Consider the following 21,071-nt stretch of genomic DNA (forward strand, 5'->3'; position numbering starts at 1 on the left):
TATAATTTTTTACGTACGATACCTCTTCATTTGACGTTGAAGTCTCCTAAACGTTTTTCAAAATTTCGATTTTTTTGTCATTTCTCTTGGGAGGGTGGTGGTACCCTCCCCCAAAATAGTTAAAAACCTTCCCGGGACTTATGAGAAGCTACCCTGTTAAGGAGAACCCGATCGGTTCAGCGGTTAGCGAGATCCTTCGGTACACACAGACAGACAGACACACAGACAGACACACAGACAGACAAACATCCTGTTACTTTAGTATAAGGATTAAAATGAGATTAAAAATAATAATAAAAGATATGTTAAAAGGAAGACACTAAGCAATTAAAATATTCCATTAAAATTCCATTGATATGTTTTTTATGTATACTATAAGCAAATAAATTAAACTTAAACCAATTCTAGAAAACATTTTCGGAAGTATAAAAATTCCATTTTGTTTTGATTGATATGTTGCTTTAATTTTATATGTAAGGAAAAATGAACCAAAAGAAAAACTATTTTGCCTCCAACTAAGTCATATGATTATTTAAACTATCACTGACAGAAAAGTTAGGGGCAAATTAGTTTTTCTTAGGGTAATATATCTAATTCTTCAAAAAAAACTATGTGTAAGGTTTACAATAATGATATGACTAGGACAAATATTACCATAGATATGGCATACAATTTAGAAGAAAAATCCTTCTGTTGGCCATTGTGCATTGGGGTTGTCTTGTACACTTACTGCTAGTTGACCTAAAATTTTTATTATTTCATTAGACTAGAGTTTATCAGGTATCTAAAAAGATAAGACTGATAAATTGAGAATACTCAAAATTACCCCCTCTGTAGGTTACAATTAGTAGTTAAAACATTTAGACACTTAACCTAATGATTAACCAATCAAAATTCCATAAAAGTTACCAAAGTTGTTGATCCAACGAATAAGAAAATATTATTATTATTATTAACTAATATTATACTAGTGTAATAAACAGCCCAATGTTCCCTACCTCCCTGTGAGTTTATTTATGTAATTTTGATTGTCTGTCTGTCTTTCATTTACATTTGAATTTTTGTTTGATATTAATATTAACAAAATATTTTCCATCTATCTGTCTATCTATCAAATTGTCTATTCTTGTATACATCATCTATCAATCTATCTATAGCCCATAAAGTAGGAAAGCTTAGGGTTTTTGGCCTTGCTTGGCACTTTGACGGAAAGTACTCTTTTTACTTATTAATCTATCCATCTTTAGCTATCGATCTATCAATCATGCCATCTATTTATTTACCTATTTATCTATCCATTTATCCATCTTTTTATCTGTCTTTCTATATATCTATCCGTTAATATTCCTATCTATTTTTCTATCCATCTATCTAACTATTCATCTATCTATCTATCTAATTTTATATATATATACTAGCGGCTTCGCCCCTAGCCTCTAGGGGCTTTGCCCCAAGAGATGGTAAAAAAAGTGTAAGGTGAAATTTGTAAGGACCAAGGAAATCTTCTACAAAGGGAATCTTCTACAAAGGACCAAGGATATTTCTTACAAAGAAAAAAAAATGGGGGGGGATTTTTTTTGTTTTTGGGGGGGTTGGAGGTGTACCACCCCCCAAGAAAATAGCTTAAAACCACCACAGGACCAATAGGTATATACCCTGAAGAGTAGTATCCGATCGGTTCAGTGGTTACCGAGATCTTAAGGGACAGACGGACAGACAGACGGACAGACAGACGGACAGACGGACAGATGGACAGACGGACAGACATCAAGCTACTTTGTATTATAGATATATCTTTTTAAAATCTTTCTATATATCTTTTAATCTATCTATGTAATTGTATACCTGTATAAGAATTGAATGTAGGCATATTCTGAGGTACTGGGGGAGATCTGGGGGATGGTAATCCAAGCTGGTTGTTTCGTGGCATACTAAAGAAAATGAAAAATTGTAATATGAACTTTATCAAATCTGATATTTTTATTTATCTTTCTCTTTTTTTAAATCCATGAATTTTATAAACAAATGTAAACTTTTAATATTTAGAATAATGCTTTTCAATTTTAATTTGACTGAAAAAGATGGACTCACAAGCTTCATGAAGAAAAACGTTGTTTGGGTTAGGTAAGCAAGGTAATGTGCTTAGGGCGAACTGCAGGAGCAAGCAGACTATTTAGTTTAATCTTTTGTTCGAAGGGTTTGTATTGAAAAGTTCTTGCAATTAAACTCCAGTATTTATATACTATATATTTTTAAGATTCAAATGATGTCTTGAAAATAAGTATTACTACAAAAATCTAACCTGTACAAAGCTTCAGCTAAGTCAGCTGCTCGTTTCAAAACAATTTCTTTTGGCAGCTTCTCGGGATCTCCTGGGTGACGAGGCACCAGCTTGCCCAGCCTCTGGAACCCGTAGTCAATAGTTGGCTCACTCAGGGCTGAAAAAGTATAGAATATCAGGGATCTAAAGGGATAAGACAATGTCTGCTGAATTTATGTACACTCTTAATGTTGTTACACAAAGTTACCCCTTTTACGTATAACAATTAGAGGTTAAAACGTTTGGACACTTAAATTAATGAACCAACCAATCAAATTTAAATATAAGTCCCCAAAGATGATAAGCCAACGAATAAAAAAACGTTATTATAAAACTTTTGGGACAAGATGAAAACAACCCATTGTCCCTACCCTCCTTGATAGAATATAATTTAGGTAGAATATTTAAATAGTCATCCCTTTAATCCTTTTAAAACAAGTAAAACAATGATGACAACTAAGTTAGAAGATAAATTTTGGAGCAGAAATTGTGTGTCATAAGTAAATACAGTCTGTTTTTATGAGAACTTTTTTGAAAGCAATTTTACCCCACTTATAGTTATCAGAATTTAATGATTAATGGCTTATTTTCTTCGTTTTTTAATGCAATTAATAGAACACCAAAAAAATATTTCAGTTTTTGTTTAAAAAGAACAGTAAAATCTAAAATTCAAAACTTAGGTGTCAACTTCTAAAAATGGTTTTAGCGCATTTTTCTTATGCCTAAAACTTCTCCCCTTTGCAAGACAAAAATTGAATTTTCTGTAGTCGACTTTGGGGGGACAGTACTACCTCCCTGGTTGAGATATGACCATCAAACTTTGATATGTTTAGTACATGTCATTAATAGTATCTCTATACATTTTTAGCTCTATATCTCAACTTTGAAGTGTTTAGCAGCCATTCTTGCAAAAGGTTGAACATTTGAGCATAAGAAAAATGCGCTTAAACCATTTTTAGATGTTGACACCTAAGTTTTGAATTTTAGATTTTACTGTACTTTTTTAATAAAAACTGAAATATTATTTTGGTGTTCTATTAATTGCATTAAAAAACGAAGAAAATACGCCATTAATCATTCAATTCTAATAACTACAAGTGGGGTAAAATTGCTTTTAAAAAAGTTCCCATGAAAAAAAACACTGTATTTCCCTGAAAAGTAAAAAATCACGAAACCATTTTTAAAAAAAAAATATGCAATGTTTTTTTTTGTGCATAAATGACGGACAGAGTAAAATATAAGCTGGATGCTTATAAGTATAAGTATCTTCATGAAATATAATTAGCCGTCTATCTTAAATTGCACTGGAGAAAATCACATTTTCCCTATACCGTTTCTTACAGACAGATGGATGGATGGATATGTCCCCCATTTTTCATTTCAGATTTAAATGAAAAAGAAAAAAAATGATAAACCTTCCCCGGACCTAAACAAAACTTCAATATAAAGGAGAACCATGAATGTCTAGTGGTTAGCGAGATCTAAAGCAACAAGCAGACGCCCTGTTACTTTCATATAAGGATCGCTATATCCATGTATTTATTGGGTTATGTATAAATCAAAATTTAATTTCTCCCTAATGAGATGTTGAAACTGAATCCAAATTAAACAAAATAAACTTTGATACAAGAATGTTAAGTTCCATTGATTCTGAGCTTTCATCTATAATACAAAGTAAAATGATGTCTGTCTGTCTGTTTGTTTGTAGCGAAGGATCTCACTAACCAATGAACCGATCGGGTTCTCCTTTACAGGGTAGCTTCTCATAGGTCCCGGGAAGGTTTATAACTATTTTCTTGGAAGTGGAACACCCCTAACCCCCCCAAAAAATGTAAAATCCCCCCCCATTTTTTTTCAAACCAAAATAAAATAGTGGGGTCTACTACCCTCCCCTAGATATACCACACTTTTCTGGGATCTTGCTGAGTCAAGTATCAACTGTTGGGAATATCAAAGGATGACTCCATGCAAAATTTGAGCCGGATCCGGCCAAAACCGGCCGTGAATTTTATGAAAAACTGTTTTTTTTCGGTTTTTAGGGGATATCTGCAAATCGATTCAACTGGAGCAAAACCGGTTAGAGGTACAAAAAATTTTACTTCACATGAAATTTAGCCAATGCAATTGCCTACAAAAATGTACTTCATCATCAACTTGATTGGACAACTCTTTCCCCTCCTAAATGTCCATTTAAACCTCGGAAACGGCAAAAATCGCCAAAAATCACACCTTCGGCGGCAAATAACGGCTAAACGGTCAGCCGGAGGCGAATGAAACATAAATAAAGAAATGTCTGCCTCAAAGAGTTGTTCAACATCAAAGAGATGCTTGAAGTCTCTAAAACGACTCCTTCCCCTCCTTTAAGGGGAAAAACTGAAAAAACGTGATTTTCAAAAGTATGCCCACTTCGTGGGTGTGGGGGGCACTGAACCCGTCACCCCAGGGTCACCAAATATAAAGTCTAGGCGGCCCACAATGCTGAATTTTCACCAAGTGAAAGTCTTGTGTCATTATCTCTTATGAGAAAAAAGTTATTAATTAATTAAAATTTCAAATTGTGATTTTTTTAAGGATTTCTTTGTTGAAATGACAGGCCGGTCAATTTTTAGGCCATTTTTTTCGGTTTTTGGGCCGTCACGCCCAAACGGTTTGAGATAATCTCACGGGACCTTTTGCCCAACCTAAGTCTGGTTATTTGTGAGGTCTAGGAAAAAAAAACAGACTTATGCAAAAGATTATAATTATAATCTTTACACAGAAAAATGGCACAAGGTGAGGGTTTGAGGGGGCAAAATGAGCCGACCAGCGATTTTTGACAGCGCACAGCGACGTCGTGCTTCATCCAATCCGGGATTTTTTTTTCTTAGACCTTACTAATAACCAGGCTTAGGTCGGGCAAAAGGTCCCGTGAGATTATCTCAAACCGTTTTGGCGTGACGGCCCAAAAACCGCAAAAAATGGCCTAAAAATTGACCGGCCTGTCATTTCATCAAAGAAATCCATCAAAAAATCACAATTTGAAATTTTAATTAATTAATAACTTTTTTCTCATAAGAGATAATGACACAAGACTTTCACTTGGTGAAAATTCAGCATTGTGGGCCGCCTAGACTTTATATTTGGTGACCCTGGGGTGACGGGTTCAGTGCCCCCCACACCCACGAAGTGGGCATACTTTTGAAAATCACGTTTTTTCAGTTTTTCCCCTTAAAGGAGGGGAAGGAGTCGTTTTAGAGACTTCAAGCATCTCTTTAATGTTGAACAACTTTTTGAGGCAGACATTTCTTTATTTATGTTTTATTCGCCTCCGGCTGACCGTTTAGCCGTTATTTGCCGCTGAAGGCGTGATTTTTGGCGATTTTTGCCGTTTCCGAGGTTTTAATGGACATTTAGGAGGGGAAAGAGTTGTCCAATCAAGTTGATGATGAAGTACATTTTTGTAGGCAATTGCATTGGCTAAATTTCATGTGAAGTAAAATTTTTTGTACCTCTAACCGGTTTTGCTCAAGCTGAATCGATTTACAGATACCCCCTAAAAACCGGAAAAAACCGGTTTTTCATAAAATTCACGGCCGGTTTTGGCCGGATCCGGCTCAAATTTTGCATGGAGTTATCCTTTGATATTCCCAACAGTTGATACTTGACTCAGCAAGATCCCAGAAAAGTGTGGTATATCTACCCTCCCCCCCCCCAAAAAAAAAAATTCATTAAAATCTAAAACACGAAAAATTAATTTTATCAAACCTCTTGGGGCAAAGCCCCTAGAGGCTAGGGGCGAAGCCGCTAGTGTATAACTTATAAAATTGTAAGATGTAAACCAAAGGACTTGCAAATATAAATTGATAAAATTACAGTGAAGAAATTTTATAAAATCTACAGAAAACAGGTAAGGGAAGGAACATTTGACTGTTTAATTCTATTACACTAGTTCCCAAAGTTTTATGATAATGTTTTCTTATTCGTTAGCTTATTTACTTTGGGGACTTTAATGGAATTTTGATTGGTTCGTTCATTAAGTTCAGTTTCAAAATTAATTATAAACTGCAGAAGTGGTAATTTTGTGTATCATCATTGGGGATGAACATCAATTTACCGGCCATTGGCTTATCCCTTTAGATCCCTGTTTATACAGAAAGACTAATATTACGTCTTGTGGAGTAAGCTACGCTTTAACCAACTATTTACAGTTATAATTCTATTTAAACTTTGATTAAATTCAAAGCATTAACACACACAAATTGAAGTTCCCAAATTCTAATATAAATGTTTTTATGTAAAAATGCTTTATATTGTGTCTATGGAAAAAATAAGAAAAAGATATATTACAAGTAACCAGAGTAAAAAAACATAACTTTAAATAAGAATTTGAAACTTTAAACATGACTTTAGTAAGATATTCAAATCATTAACAAACCTGTTATAATTTAAATTTCAAAATCTAAAGTTATACAGAGAGAGAGGGGACAATAAGCTGTTTATTACAATAATACCCAAAGTTTTCTTATTTGTTGTCTTAACAACTTTTGGGGAATATTACTGAATTTTGATTGGTTGGTTTAGTACAATAAGTGTTTAAACGTTTCAACTACTGATATCAATCCACAGAATGGGTAATTTTGTGTGTCATCATTTGGGATTTACATCAATTTATCGGCCAGTGTCTTTTCCCTTTAGATCCATGAAAGTTACCCGACAATCTGTTTATTTAGCACAAAAAATACCATTTAAAATTCAACCACATATTGAATTTGCAATAGATCTGTCCCCTTTCATCTTAATTTGTAATTAGCAAAATATTTTGCTTTCAAGTTAATTTTACAAAATTTAATAAAATTAGATTTGCCACAAAGTTTCATAATTGTATTAAAACATATTAACTGAAGCAGGAGGGATATGTCATTTGGGTTAAAAATATTTTACCTCACAAAATAAACTTGTAAGATGGGGAAATATAAATAAAATTTTCCAATGAAGGTTTTAACAGGGATCTAAAGGGATAAGACAATGGACAATAAACTGATGTACATTCCCAATATTGATAAAGAAAATTTATCTGTCTGTAGAATCAAATCATTACTTGAAAAGATTATGAATTACTAGCTCGAAACCAATCAATCAAGATTTCATAATTAAGTTCCATAAAGTTTTTAATAGAGCTTTATTTAAAACTTTGGGTACTAGAATAATTTACAGTTCAATGTCTCTTTCCGGCCTATGAATCTTTTTATAGGCCAATAAAAATTATACTGGCATGCCATTGGTAATTTAGTACGTGTATTGGCTTATCATTGGTCATTTGTATTGTATGACGTCATTTTCTATTTAGGCACTATTTAAAGGGCTGTGTTTTATAGCTAATTTTAACAAGTATAACAACATCCATAAAAGCGAAGCACTGAAACGGTAGGACAAACGGACATTAACACTTGTATAGTGTCAGAACCGAATAATCATAATATAAATATATAAGAGTCAAAGTAAAATTGTAAGTAAATTTGTTGAAAAACTGCTTGATTCAGGATAATGTTATGGACATACTTACATTTTAAGGACTTGATTATAGAGTTGCTTCGTTAATTACATTATACTTTATTGTCCCAGGAATCAATTACCAAAAATCAGATCAATCGGATGATTAGATCACATAAATATTTGTTGTTAAAAAAGTAAAAAAAATCAACATGTTTAATATGGACGTACGGACATTTTGGTGATGATCGTACCTAACTATTAAAGGAATCACCATGCAAAATTTGAAATCGATAGGACAATTCTAACATGCCTAAATTAACGAAAAAAGCTATCCGTTACGGACGTACGGACGGACCGACCCTAATTATAGAACAGCTTCGCTTTTAAAAAGTACTTACAGACATAAACAAAGCGGCCAGGTGAACCTTTGCAGAACATCTTGGATTTGTAAGACAGTGTTACTTCTACCACTCCAGGAATATGTCTAAATATAAAATATTGTAGCTGTCTATAGTGCCCTAGCAAAATAGGGATAGATGTCACAACTTTTGACGTGCCTATTCTATTGACGTCATAAAATACCCAATACCCAAACTATTTTCTAGAGTGTTTTTTTTCCCTTTCCTTTCTCTTTCCCTTTACTATGACGTCAAAAGAACACGTAAGCCAAACGCAGTGACATAAATCCCTATTTTGCTAGGGCACTATAGACAGCTACAAAACATTAATTTAGTATTAATTACAAGTTGCTTCGACCCTAGACTCTACGTAAGGGCGTGGTATGTAAGGAGAATAGCCTTACCATCACATGATATTTTAAAGCTCCTCCCAAAATTGCATTCAACATGGACCAGCAGTTTCGATCAGAGATTCTCAGCTTCAGAAAAAAAACCTTACTACTATATACTACTAATAATAAGGTAGCTAATACGCCCCTAGCATCAATGGGCTCTGTATCAAATGGGATAGGAAGATTGCGGCAGAAAAATATCATAAAACCATCTCAAGGCTTAAATATATCAAATAGCCTAAACCATCCAGGTACCTATGTGAAGCTTCCTTCAAAAAAGAATTGAATTAGATCAGCAATTATTGAAATCTTAAGAATCCTTACTATTTACTTTACTTAAGAGTATTAAAGCTTATTCTGATGATTTGCTTCCATAACGACCATAAGGAGTGAATCTTTTTAGAGTTTTAACCAAAACTATAGACGTCAAAAAGAAAACCTATTGCTGCTATACACCATATTAAATATATGATTAGGGGGAATACCTTTCCTTATAGAGGGCTATGATTTATTAGTATACATCTTCTTGAAAGGTCGTGCAATCAAAGTAGGTCACTTAATAGGATGCATGAGTGCTAGGTAGCTAGTCTAATAACACTAGTATTATGACAGACGTCCTAGCGTACGTTGCTAAGAAATACGTAATAAGTTATAACCCACCTTGGTGGTGTTTGAACTCTAATAGCATGTGATGTTATTAATTCACTCCAAACTAACATTGTTCCAAAAACCACCTACAAAATATTTTAAAGTCTTTAATTGGGGTTCTACCTTATTATGTTAAGAATAATATGTAACTCGAGAAGCAGATATTAAGGTTAGATTTGATAATTATAAAATTATAATTTAAAAAATTGTAAAATTTTAAAATGAGCCGAATCCTAGATTTCATAGCCTAGAGTTAGGGTTTCCTTAGCCTCACATAGATAAAAATAAATATGAAAAAAAAACCTATGAACCCTAACTTTTAGGCTGATCTAAATATAGGATCAGCCAAGAAGCATCTTTTAGTGCCTGATAAAAATTAAATCATACAATAAAAAGGACCAATGATAGGCCAGTATACATTTTAATTGACCAATGCTAAAGTGTTTACTGGCCTATCAATGGTCATTTGTATTGTATGATATTATTAATTATTAGGACCTATAAGCTGCTTCTAAGGAATATAAAAAAAAACCTTTGAAACCCTAACTTCTAGGCTAATCTAAAAAAAATTATTGAATTTGCCCAATTTAAAATAGTAAATAATCCATTATTCTAAAATACCTGTAAACCATCAAAGAAATTATCTCCTATGATGATAACTGTATTTCCTCCTAAAAAGAAATAAATAATATGGTTCGGCATACGCGCGTCAGCTGCAATTTAAGCCTTAGATTAAAACCCGTTTAAATGTTTTAGACTCTTTCTTGAAAAGAGGTATTGCCATAGAAATTTGTAAAATAAAGCTTATTTTAATTTTTTTAAGAATAGCTTTTAAAATGTTTGTATTACAAATGTAATATTATTGAGAAGTTTTTAATTCTTGATTTTCGAGAAATTTCTGTTTACCTGTAGTCCAACCTTCACTAGGAGAAATGGCCTTGATACATGGAATAGCAGCAGAGGGATAAAGTCCAGGGTATAGGGCAGGCATGTCTACAAAATCATAGACTAAAATCATTTCATGGTTTGTATGGTTAGAGAACTTTGTTGCCATTATTTATTAAAGTGCTTTGTTGAGCACCGAAAACCTCCTTATTTTAAAAAATCTAAAATACGGCACCCCCAAATTCATTTAGGGGGGTAATCACTCATTTACCCCCTCCCCCCCTTGGAAGTCTATGCTTACAACCTTTGTTTTTATTGGCTGATTAAATTTGTCCAAACCTTTCAAAAAAAAATTTTAATCATAATTTGGGATGTATATTTTTATATAGTCTATTGTCTTATCCCATATGATCTCTATAATCAAATGTAATATTTGTGGTTAAATAAAAAATACTTACAATTGTAATATTTTCCATCTGATGGATCTAGTCGCTTGGCTCTTCTTCCATGCTAAAACATAAGAAAAAGAATAAGCTTTGCAATACAATATTACAATTTTCAATAACCCGGTTATAAGATGAATGCCATATAATGTATTCATAACAAGGATGACAACATCCATAAGTAGCGAAGCATAAAAAATATGTATAAGAATTTAGATATTAGTCTAAGGCATGTACATATATTAGGAAAAATCACGAAACCTTTTCAACTTTGTTTTTAATACAAAAATAGCCAAAAACCCGCAAAAAGGCAGTCTGACTGCTATTGATGTTTTCTTGAAACGACAGGAAATTTAATTTTGATATCTATAACTGAAAAACTTTGGAAATCGGACCATAAACACCAAAGGTATGGGGAAAAATGTGAAAAACACAAAAATAGCCTAAAACCTGCTTAAAGGCAGTCTGACCGTCATAATTGTTTTCTTGAAACGACAGAAAATTTAATTTTGATACTATAACTGAAAACATTTTGGAAATCGGACCATAAACACCAAAGATATGGAGAAAAATGGGAAAAATACAAAAATAGCCTAAAACCTGCTAAAAAGCGGTCCTACCGCCATTGATGTTTTATGGTTAATTGTGCTCCTTAATAATGGGAATGTTGTCAAAAAACTTCAGCCTTTTATCTTTTATAGAAGCTGAGAAAATCACGTTTCCCCCAAACTAAGACGGACATACGGACAGACGGACATTTCAAATTATAGAGTAGCTTCGCTACTAATAAACTAGACAGAGGGTACAATGGACTATAAATTACACTGTAATCTAGAGATTTGAAACGATCTGTGTTTAGTGCTCTAAGAAAATGGGGATAGATGTCACCACTTTTGGCCTACCTATTTTATGACACAACCCAATCTTTCCCGATTTTGTATATTTTTTACGGAACACGATTCCAGTGACGTCATATTTTTCCTTCCCGAAAAAGGGAAGGGGGGAAGAAAATCTCTTCAAAAGATATGGGGAAAACCCCTTTTCTCCCATCTCTTTTTTTCTTCCCCCCTTCCCTTTTTCGGGAAAGAAAAATATGACGTCACTGGAATCGTGTTCTGTAAAAATTATACAAAATCGGGAAAGATTGGGTTGTGTCCTATTTTATTGACGTTATAGTAGAGAGAATGAGAAAGGAAGGAGGAAAGAAATGGAGTATAGGGTATTTTCTGACGTTAAAAGAATAGGTAGGCGAAAGCATTGACATCTATCCCCATTTTGCTGGTGCACTATAAACAGCTGCTTTAAAACCTAAACTTCAAAATAAATTGGTACTTTTATAAATTCTAATTGTTCTAAACTAGAAGTGTTAACACTTTTCAAATTTTATCTACAGAAGGGGTAATTTATAGGCGATGTTTAATATTATATCATATTATTTTACAAATTTATGTTAATGATTTGCATTATGAATTGAAATGCTTTGTATACCTTTAAATTTACCTTAGAATTATTATGAACGAACATGTTGTCTGAAACTGCTAACAGATTTCCTTCAACACTTGTTGTGGGAGCAACAACCACCTGAACAATAATATATCCTTTTAATAAAGTAACACGATGTCTGTGTGTAAGGACCTCGCTAACAGCTGAACTGATATGGTTACAGGGTAGCTTATCATAGATCCTGTAAAGGTTTATAACTATTTGGGGGGGGGTAAAATTACCCTTACAAGAGAAATCGCAAAAATAAAAAAAAATGTAAAGCGCCGCCGAGCGGATTAATTTGGTAAACAGCTGATTTTAACCTAGATTGAAAAGAAAACAATTTACGTGACCCTTAGATACCTCTAGGGGCTTGACCACTAGTTTTTATATAACAAGTAGCATAACATCCAGAAAGATGATCCTTATGAATTGATATATTTTAGCAAAAATTAAATTATTTTTTTATATTTTTTATTGGAACACAATAATTTTACTGATTAAATAGACCATCAGTTTCAGTTAAGATGTTAAAAAAAAGGATTAAAGAAAATATTATCTAAATATTTTGAATCTTTAGAGAAAGACAGAGTAGAAATCTACGAAAAAAGGACAATGTGTATTCTTAAAAAAAGTGTATAAAATTTGGTAAGACCTATTTCAAATACAAAAAAAATATTAATAAATTTTACTTAGGAAGTTAATCAAATGCTTTGTTAAAGTTACACTTACCTTAACTGCTTTCATTACAATAACATCGTATTATTTTGAGTAAAATATAATATTACCTGAAATCTTCGCATATCTCTTGGATTTCCTGCATTTTTCAAACAGTTCTGGTTGCATTTCAAGAAAAACTTCAGGAAAAACCTAGAAGTACATATTTCTAATTCAGTATATATCTAAAACTAACAAATATTCTAAAAATTCAAGGAAAATATAAAAGACTAAATAGGTTTTTTTCTCCAATAATAATCATATATCATTTTAAATATCAGTTTAAACCAACAACGAAATTATTTTTTTAAATCACGAAACCTACACGTGGTTTCAGCTGTGACTAGGGGGGCAACGCTTAGTAGAATTGACGACCTTTATCTATCCCCCAAATATTATTTTATATTTATTTCGCTTGTTGGTTGATTATACCTTATTCCTGACATAGTATGACTCATTTTTTTTAGATTTTTAAGCAAAAAAAAACAAGAAACGATGCAATGTTTAATCTCTTTTTGATTCCAATTTTTAACACAAATCTTATTAAATAAAGCAAGCATATCAAACAGGACATACATAAAGGTTATTAAAACAAATTACTTTTTGAATATTTAAAAAGCAATTTTTATATGTTTATTATCTTAATCAGTTACCCACATCTAAAATGTATTCTATTGTATAAAGTAGTAAGCTTTTAATTTGGGGTAGGTTATCTCCACTCTCCCAATTAAAAACGACTCCTCCCCTAAAACATATTTTTAACTTTTTCTTTTTAAAACTAAAATTAAAACGTTATAGGGTTGTCGACATTTCCCCATCCAAAATGAATTGCCTCTACAAGCTTCTAGGGGCGTAGCTGCTAGTGTATAAAAGATATACCTGTCAATGATAACTGGGTCTGAAGGGGTCTCATTCCTGTTTCCACAAGATTTCTTCTCACAACACCGACTAGATAGATAGATAGATATATAGATAGATAGATATATAGATATATAGATAGATAGATAGATAGATAGATAGATAGATAGATAGATAGATAGATAGATAGATAGATAGATAGATAGATAGATAGATAGATAGATAGATAGATAGATAGATAGATAGATAGGTAGATAGATAGATAGATAGATAGATCGATCGATAGATAGATAGATAGATAGATAGATAGATAGATAGATAGATAGATAGATAGATAGATAGATCGATAGATAGATAGATATATAGATAGATAGATAGATAGATAGATAGATAGATAGATAGATAGATAGATAGATAGATAGATAGATCGATCGATAGATAGATAGATAGATAGATAGATAGATAGATAGATAGATAGATAGATAGATAGATAGATAGATAGATAGATAGATAGATAGATAGATAGATAGATAGATAGATAGATAGATAGATAGATAGATAGATAGATAGATAGATAGATAGATAGATAGATAGATAGATAGATAGATAGATAGATAGATAGATAGATAGATAGATAGATAGATAGATAGATAGATAGATAGATAGATAGCATTTGTTGATGTGATTATGGTTTATTGTACACCTCACCCATGGGAATTTATACGGTATGGTGTTCAAACATTTCTGTATTTTTGTAGTGAATTATTAAATTCTTTATTTTGTATTGTAATCTTAAGCTACAGACAAAAAACTTACTACTTTATATAAAAGGATAGATAACAGCAACTTATTTAAATAATATTATGGTGATAAAATATAGTTTGTTCCATATTGTGCAAAAAAACATTTGTTGATTTTATATTAATCTCTGATGAAATTTTATTTTTACTGATTGGATTGAACACCAAATTTTTACAGGGAGAGTGAAGAAAGGGGACACAGAGTAGAAAGAAGAATCTATAATACAAAGTAGAACGATGTCTGTCTGTTTGTTTGTGTGTTTGTTTGTCTGTTTGTGGAACACCCCAAACCCCCCAAAAATTAAAAATACACCCCACCAAAAAAAAATTTTTTTTTAAATTTTTCTTTTAAATCTAAAATACGATTAATTGGTTTGATTAAACCTTTAGAGGCAAAGCCCCTAGAGGCTAGGGGCGAAGCCGCTAGTAACAATATAAACAGTCATGGCAGCAAAGCCTGTTATGAAATGCATAAAAATACGTTAAATGTTTAGGATAGGTAAATGTTAATGATTGCCTCGCAGGGTTAGGAAATGGCACCGCAGGGTTAGAGCCCACCGCAGGGGATAGAAAGAGGAGAAAAGCTACAGTGAAAATACAACTATGATTTAAATATTGTGTTTAGTTGAAGGGAATTACTCTACGCCATCTCTATAGGGTTAAGCCACTACTAGCCTAGCCAAAAGCAATATTGTAATATTTCATTATGATAAAGTTATGTTTGTTACACCTTTCAGGTACAGGTATTTGCTTTGTTAAAATATATCCAAGTTGATTATAAAAGCAAATAGAGGGGACAATGGCTTGTTTATTACACTATGCCCCAAAATCTTATAATAATCTTCTAATTTTGGCTTGACGACTTCAGTGAATTTTGATTGGTTGGTTTATTAAGTTGAGTGTATAAACGTTTCAACCACTAATTTTACGCTACAGAATAGGAATTTGTGTATCATCATAGGGAATGTACATAGATTTTTCGGCCATTGTCTTATCCCTTAAGATCCCTGTTCTAAAAAAAATTGCATTGTTATTGTGCACTGATTTATGGTTGATGACAAAAGTTGGAAACACAACAGTTTTTGGAATGAAATATCCCTTTTCATGCATTTATTATTCTGATTCTTAATCAAAACTTATGATTGCCTCATATACAGAAGGGGTGAGGTGTCAAGAGGGTTGGTGGTGAGGGGGGGATAGGAAGGGGGGGGGGGTGTCAAGATGGTTGGTGGTGGGGGGGGGGGGGGGGGGAAGGGATATTTATAGAGAAAATGAAAATGAGAGGAGGTAGGAAATAAATAATAACTTTTATATTGTAGATTTATGGTAAAACGGGGGGAAATGTAAAGAAATTAGTGTTTATACTTTAATACAATATAATAAAGTAGACAATTGCATTTTTCTTAATGGTTAATCTACCCTTCCCGACCCCAAATAACATCCAATTAAACCTCCCCAGTTCATGCCTATTAAAAGCTTTATTGTAAAGCATATCCTAGTCGATCCAGCTGTTATGGAGATCTTTTGGTACAAGTAGATATCTAAAATACTTCATGGCAATGATATAGGCTGTGCCCCTAGCCTCTAAGGGCTTAATATACCAAGGGGAAGCGATTGAAAGAAAAGATAGCATAATGACTTATATCAAAATACTATAAAACCTAAAACCATACCAGGAACTATACTATTCTTCCTAAAATGAAAAACTCAATCGGTTCCGTAATAGTTGAAATCCTAAGCTTCAGATAAAGGGACCTTACTACTTTATAAATTTGATAATTTTTGTTTCTTTGAAAGGACACTCTAGAGGGAGAAAGAGTAAACGAGGGGTCAAGACCATGTGTGTGCGAATGGGGCGTTTGTCCATATTTAGGTATGGAGACCGCTCTTCTATGAGTACTACTAAATCCTAATTTTAATGCAATACACATAGACATTCTCATCGTCGGTTCGCTTATTTAGAATGCTTAACCCTCTATTCCCACAAGTATAATACGAATTTGGTTGAGCTGGTGGAAGCTCAACAAAAGACCCACGCGAAGTATTATGTTGCTTTAACCTAAGAATAAATGGTTGGTTTTGATATTCGATTAGAATCATATAAGTATATTAAGTATTAAGGAAGGAAAATGTTTTTATAAAGTGTATTTATATCACAAGTGCATAAGTTAAGTATGAAAATATTTACAGGATAAGTGTTAAAATTATAAGTAGAGTAGGACAGAAATGTGCCCTAAGTCCCAAGCAGTGAATTGTGCTAAGTGTTAGAGTTCTAACATAAGGCCTGAGCTCAATTCATGCTAAGTACTAAGGGGCCTAAATTTAAACTACAATGCATGCCAAACAACTAAGTCATTACCTTTTCAAAGCCAGAAAGAGAAGTTGATGGTAGGAGAGTTAGTAAATAACTGAATAAATTCAAGAGGTACATGCTATAACATTAGCTCTGGACCAGGATTTTAGTGTTTGTCTGTGCAATTAAATATCTGTGTGTTAATATGTGACGTAAATCAGGCATAGTTGTAGGCATACATATATGTACTGGTTGTTTATATGATTACATTAACTATAAACATAATATCTTTAATAAACATATACTATTAGCAAATCACATACAGATTACCATGAATAGGCTTTCGTTACCCATATGTGGTGTCATATAGGTAGAAACAGGCCTATGAATGCATAAATTGATACAAATAATGCCTTGGGCCTAGCTAAAGTAATTGTGTCTTGCCCCTGAGTGCTACTAGTTAATTGCAGGGCACGTGTCAATCAAAGGTTCATAATATGATCTATATAGTGTTGATTTTATATCAAGCATAGATAGATAGTTGTGGATGCGAAGCATTTCTGTAAAAGTCTCATATGTACGTTCAAAGAATTTGAAAATTGAGGATCGCATCTCCAATGGGGGTAAGTTGTAAAAAAAGAAAAAAGAGAAAAAGAAAAAATTTAGTAGTCCCAGTATATAGGCATATATAATAAACTATAAATGTATTCCAAGCTAAGTTAAATACGCTTTCCATTAAGAAAGTATGATTTGCGTATCTTCATAGCTGGGTATACAAGATGATAAACCTCCCAAATAGAATACATTCTTTTCTTGAGGGGTTTAGTTTTATCTAACTTTGTCACGTCAATAAACGTTTTTGCGTTGGTAGTTCTGGATAGTTCAGCTTCTTCTGATGATGAACTAGGTGGTGAAGTGCTCTCGTTCGAAGTGTAGGTTGAGGTTGGGGGTGAGGTAGATATGTAGCCAAGGGCGTCCACTTGTGCTACCTCGTTTCCATTCTCGTCCAAGGTGATTGAGTGATTTTCCAGGTCATAGTAGAGTTGGTTGAGGTCATCGGTAGAGAGGGACAGTGTGCTGCTGGAGCTGGTGTTACTATCGGTCTCCACTCTACTATCTTCTCTGGTAGTCAGGGCTGTATTTAACAAGAAATTCCTGATGGTGATGGACAGGTTCTCTGAGAATCCATCGTACTCTGGTGTGGTGATGATGTTGTTGTTCTCGTCTATTGTGTCAAGGTGTTGACAGGAACACAACCGCAATCCGTCCAAGGTAGGGTGGTGGTAGGGCTCCAATACTCCATGATCATCTAGGTTATCTCCAGGCTGGTCCATGGTAGATCCTAAAAAGAGTTAGTGCGCGTGCTCCAACCGGTTCCTTGGGGTATCCTGGCTATGGTAATCTAAACAAAAGAAGTTTTAATAATCTTTTATTAATCCTTTTATCCCTGGGATATTCTAGAAATTCTTTCGTTACAGATAGACCTATAATGGATTGGTTAGTTATCTCTATTTCTGTTAAATATAACTGTTTCCTGAATATAAACAATATTATATATAAAAATGTATAAGTACAATTAGTATTTACATATCGTATTATTTTCTTTGGTTACATTACTCGTATATATGTAAAAATATAAGATTTTACTAACAAAAGTTGGTAACCCTTTGTTTGTATATTTTGTATATGTACATATGGTTTATACCATTGTTGGTATTAGCTGTATTTATGTTATTTTTAACATGAATAAATTTTAATCATTTTAAAGACTAATATCTTACATTACGTCGCTATCAAGTGTACCTTTTAAACTTAATATCTATAAAATATATCGTTCGACGTCCGTAATTAAATTTTACGTAACAATAAGTTGTCAACCCTTTGTTTATGTTTGGGCGGTCAAAAGTGATAGGGGTTGGCTTTGAGCGAGGTTATAAAAAGCTGGCGGCCCAGTAATTATGCTCATTTATATAATAATTGTCCTTGCGAGCGGAGCTTGCGTTCGAGTGTTTAATTTTACCGCTAAATTCCAAGAGAATTTATATAAAAGTGATAAAATATAGTAACCCGTTTGTTTTATATGAATGTTTTTATGTTATAGATTGTTGATGTGCCCATTATTGCATTCGTTAGCCATTATTTAAGACCTAAGAATCTTATTTTTTTCTTCGTCGATAAGACCTTTATCACTGTATTTTAAACGAAAGTGGGTTTGAAGCAGTATGGGTACATCTTCAATATATGACAATTTTGTTCTATATAATATTTGTAGTTTTGATAGGACATATCTGAGTCAGCAAGTAAATTGACGTACCTTGTTTTGTTTATGTTTTCCGTCTGCAAAAGTTAAATTCGTTCATCGTAAACAAAATTTATAATGACACAGATATATTCCATCATTCTACTCGTTTTAACTTTTGATTATAGGGTTCCCTTTGTATAATCAAAACTTATTTGAGTCCTGATTCAAATCTTCTAAAACAATTTTACTATAGGTTTAAAAATAAGATTTTCTTTTTACGTAATTCAATTATAATGACGTTAATTGATAGATTATTTACGTTACGAATAACTCAACCATATTATATAAAAAAAATGGTCGCTTACAAAAATTATATTTAGCTAGCTTTATCTAAAGTGTTTTAAAACATCATTGAAGATATTCAGATTTAGCTAGTACATAAGTTTTAACTGCTTGATACATCATAATGAATATGTTTTTGATAGCTCAGCGATAGCTATTTTTAAGCGTTGAATCATGTAAAACTAATTACATATTCTTTAACTTAATTGAGTCTAATAAAACAAAGTTTTAATGTTTAAATAGCTTAACGATAGCTATTTTTAAGCGTTGAATCATGTAAGATTAATTACATATTCTTTAACTTAATTGAATCTAATAAAATAAAGTTTTTAATGTTTGAATAGCTTAACGATAGCTATTTTCAAGCATTGAATCATGTAAAATTAATTACATATTCTTTAATTTAAAGAATTTTACTTTTAGATGATAAATCAAAGTTTTAATGGTTAGGAGGTTCAACCATAGTTGCTTAAAATACAAAAGAATTATTCGTGTGTACAGTCTTTTTCATAAAATTAACTTTACTATATTGCCTTTCAGAATCACTAGTCCTCTTATTTTAAATTTACATTCGCTCATAATGTATGTGCCTGACAGCCTGGACGCGCATCAGAATATTAAGGAAAGATTCGAGGAATCAATGAGGGCGGCTGCGGCCACTCTCGCCAATTCCTCGTTTCTTGAAAATTCCTTAGACGACTCGAGTTCAGTGTACAGCGACCAGTCTGGGATGCCAAGCCTTGCTGATGTCGATGACTATGGGGGCACAAGTACTGTAGAGTCCGAAAGGGATCAAGGGGAGATGTTCGGCAACGAGCATCTCTCACTGATGCTTAGTAGAACGATACAAATCATCTGGTCTCTCCTCAATTCGGTGATGCAGAACTCCTGCGGTGACATTGGTGACGATGTTGCCGGAGGTGATTCTGGGTCTGCCGAGTTGGGGAGAGACCAGAAGACGAGTCTGGACACCTTCAACATGGATGGCTTAATTAACATGTTGTTGGGGTTTGGCTTGTTTTCATGTGCTCTTATAGTGGTCTTCTTCGGCGCTGTAGGGCTTGAGACTCTCACACGTGTTGACAACACCTCAGACAGGTCGCTGGCTCGCTGGATAAGAGATGTATGTACGCGCCTCCGAAACATAGGCTTCAGGACCATTGAGCTTCTCCACTGCAGTAACAGGACTAACAGGACTAGAGCTGGGGCTATGTCGCCAACTGCGGAGCCGTCGGATACCATGTATGAAGCCGCATCCTCTGAGATTGATGATATTCTGTCGGGTACACAGGTGAGTTTTCTTCTGTTGCATATTTCTTTTTTTTTTGTTTTGTATATTTTCTTCTAGCCACCCGTTTTGTCTAATAAAGCATCATGTTGGTGTATGGTTGTTCTGTCCTATTCTCACTTCCTCAACATTGACTTTCGGCTCTTCCATATATATCGCTCACCGTTTGTCATCGTTTTATGTCGCCAGAGAAATCTGCTCGATTACCGCAATTAAGTTGAGATACCAGTTAACATTTACTAAAATCTTAAGTAGCAACCTAATATTATTTCCCTCTGGGAAAGTTAAGAGTTTGCTCGTGCCGTACGTTTCTCATTGGGGTTTAAATGTTAGATCAAGACTTTAATGTTTTCCTTTTGTTTTAGGCTCCCTCTGCTAGTCCATCGACTCCAGCAGAAGTGAGGTCCAGAATTGGCCTGTTTGCCGTACACTGTTTGTCTGCTACTGAGGATCGGATTACTGGAAGAAGTGTGCCTGTGGGCTTGGAAACC

The 21,071-nt window shown here is 33.4% G+C and overlaps 1 protein-coding gene across 1 annotated transcript in view; it reads right to left on the reverse strand.

The window, feature by feature from the left end:
• Positions 1-549: 549 nt before the first annotated feature.
• LOC145335058 (transcription factor collier-like) overlaps positions 550-21,071 on the reverse strand; it is a 49,091-nt gene continuing 28,569 nt past the window's right edge. Inside the window, exons 7-17 of the mRNA XM_080180751.1 lie at positions 13,637-13,705; positions 12,829-12,910; positions 12,059-12,139; positions 10,574-10,625; positions 10,137-10,223; positions 9,852-9,901; positions 9,243-9,316; positions 8,191-8,276; positions 2,303-2,438; positions 1,846-1,931; positions 550-741 (exon numbers count right to left, since the gene is read on the reverse strand). Of these exons, the coding sequence (XP_080036877.1) occupies positions 674-741; positions 1,846-1,931; positions 2,303-2,438; positions 8,191-8,276; positions 9,243-9,316; positions 9,852-9,901; positions 10,137-10,223; positions 10,574-10,625; positions 12,059-12,139; positions 12,829-12,910; positions 13,637-13,705 (871 nt within the window). The 3' untranslated portion in view covers positions 550-673. The remainder of the gene's footprint in view (positions 742-1,845; positions 1,932-2,302; positions 2,439-8,190; positions 8,277-9,242; positions 9,317-9,851; positions 9,902-10,136; positions 10,224-10,573; positions 10,626-12,058; positions 12,140-12,828; positions 12,911-13,636; positions 13,706-21,071) is intronic.

Source organism: Acartia tonsa, chromosome 13 (assembly GCF_053477335.1).
Source record: "Acartia tonsa isolate MP-2025a chromosome 13, ASM5347733v1, whole genome shotgun sequence".
Taxonomy (NCBI): domain Eukaryota; kingdom Metazoa; phylum Arthropoda; class Copepoda; order Calanoida; family Acartiidae; genus Acartia; species Acartia tonsa.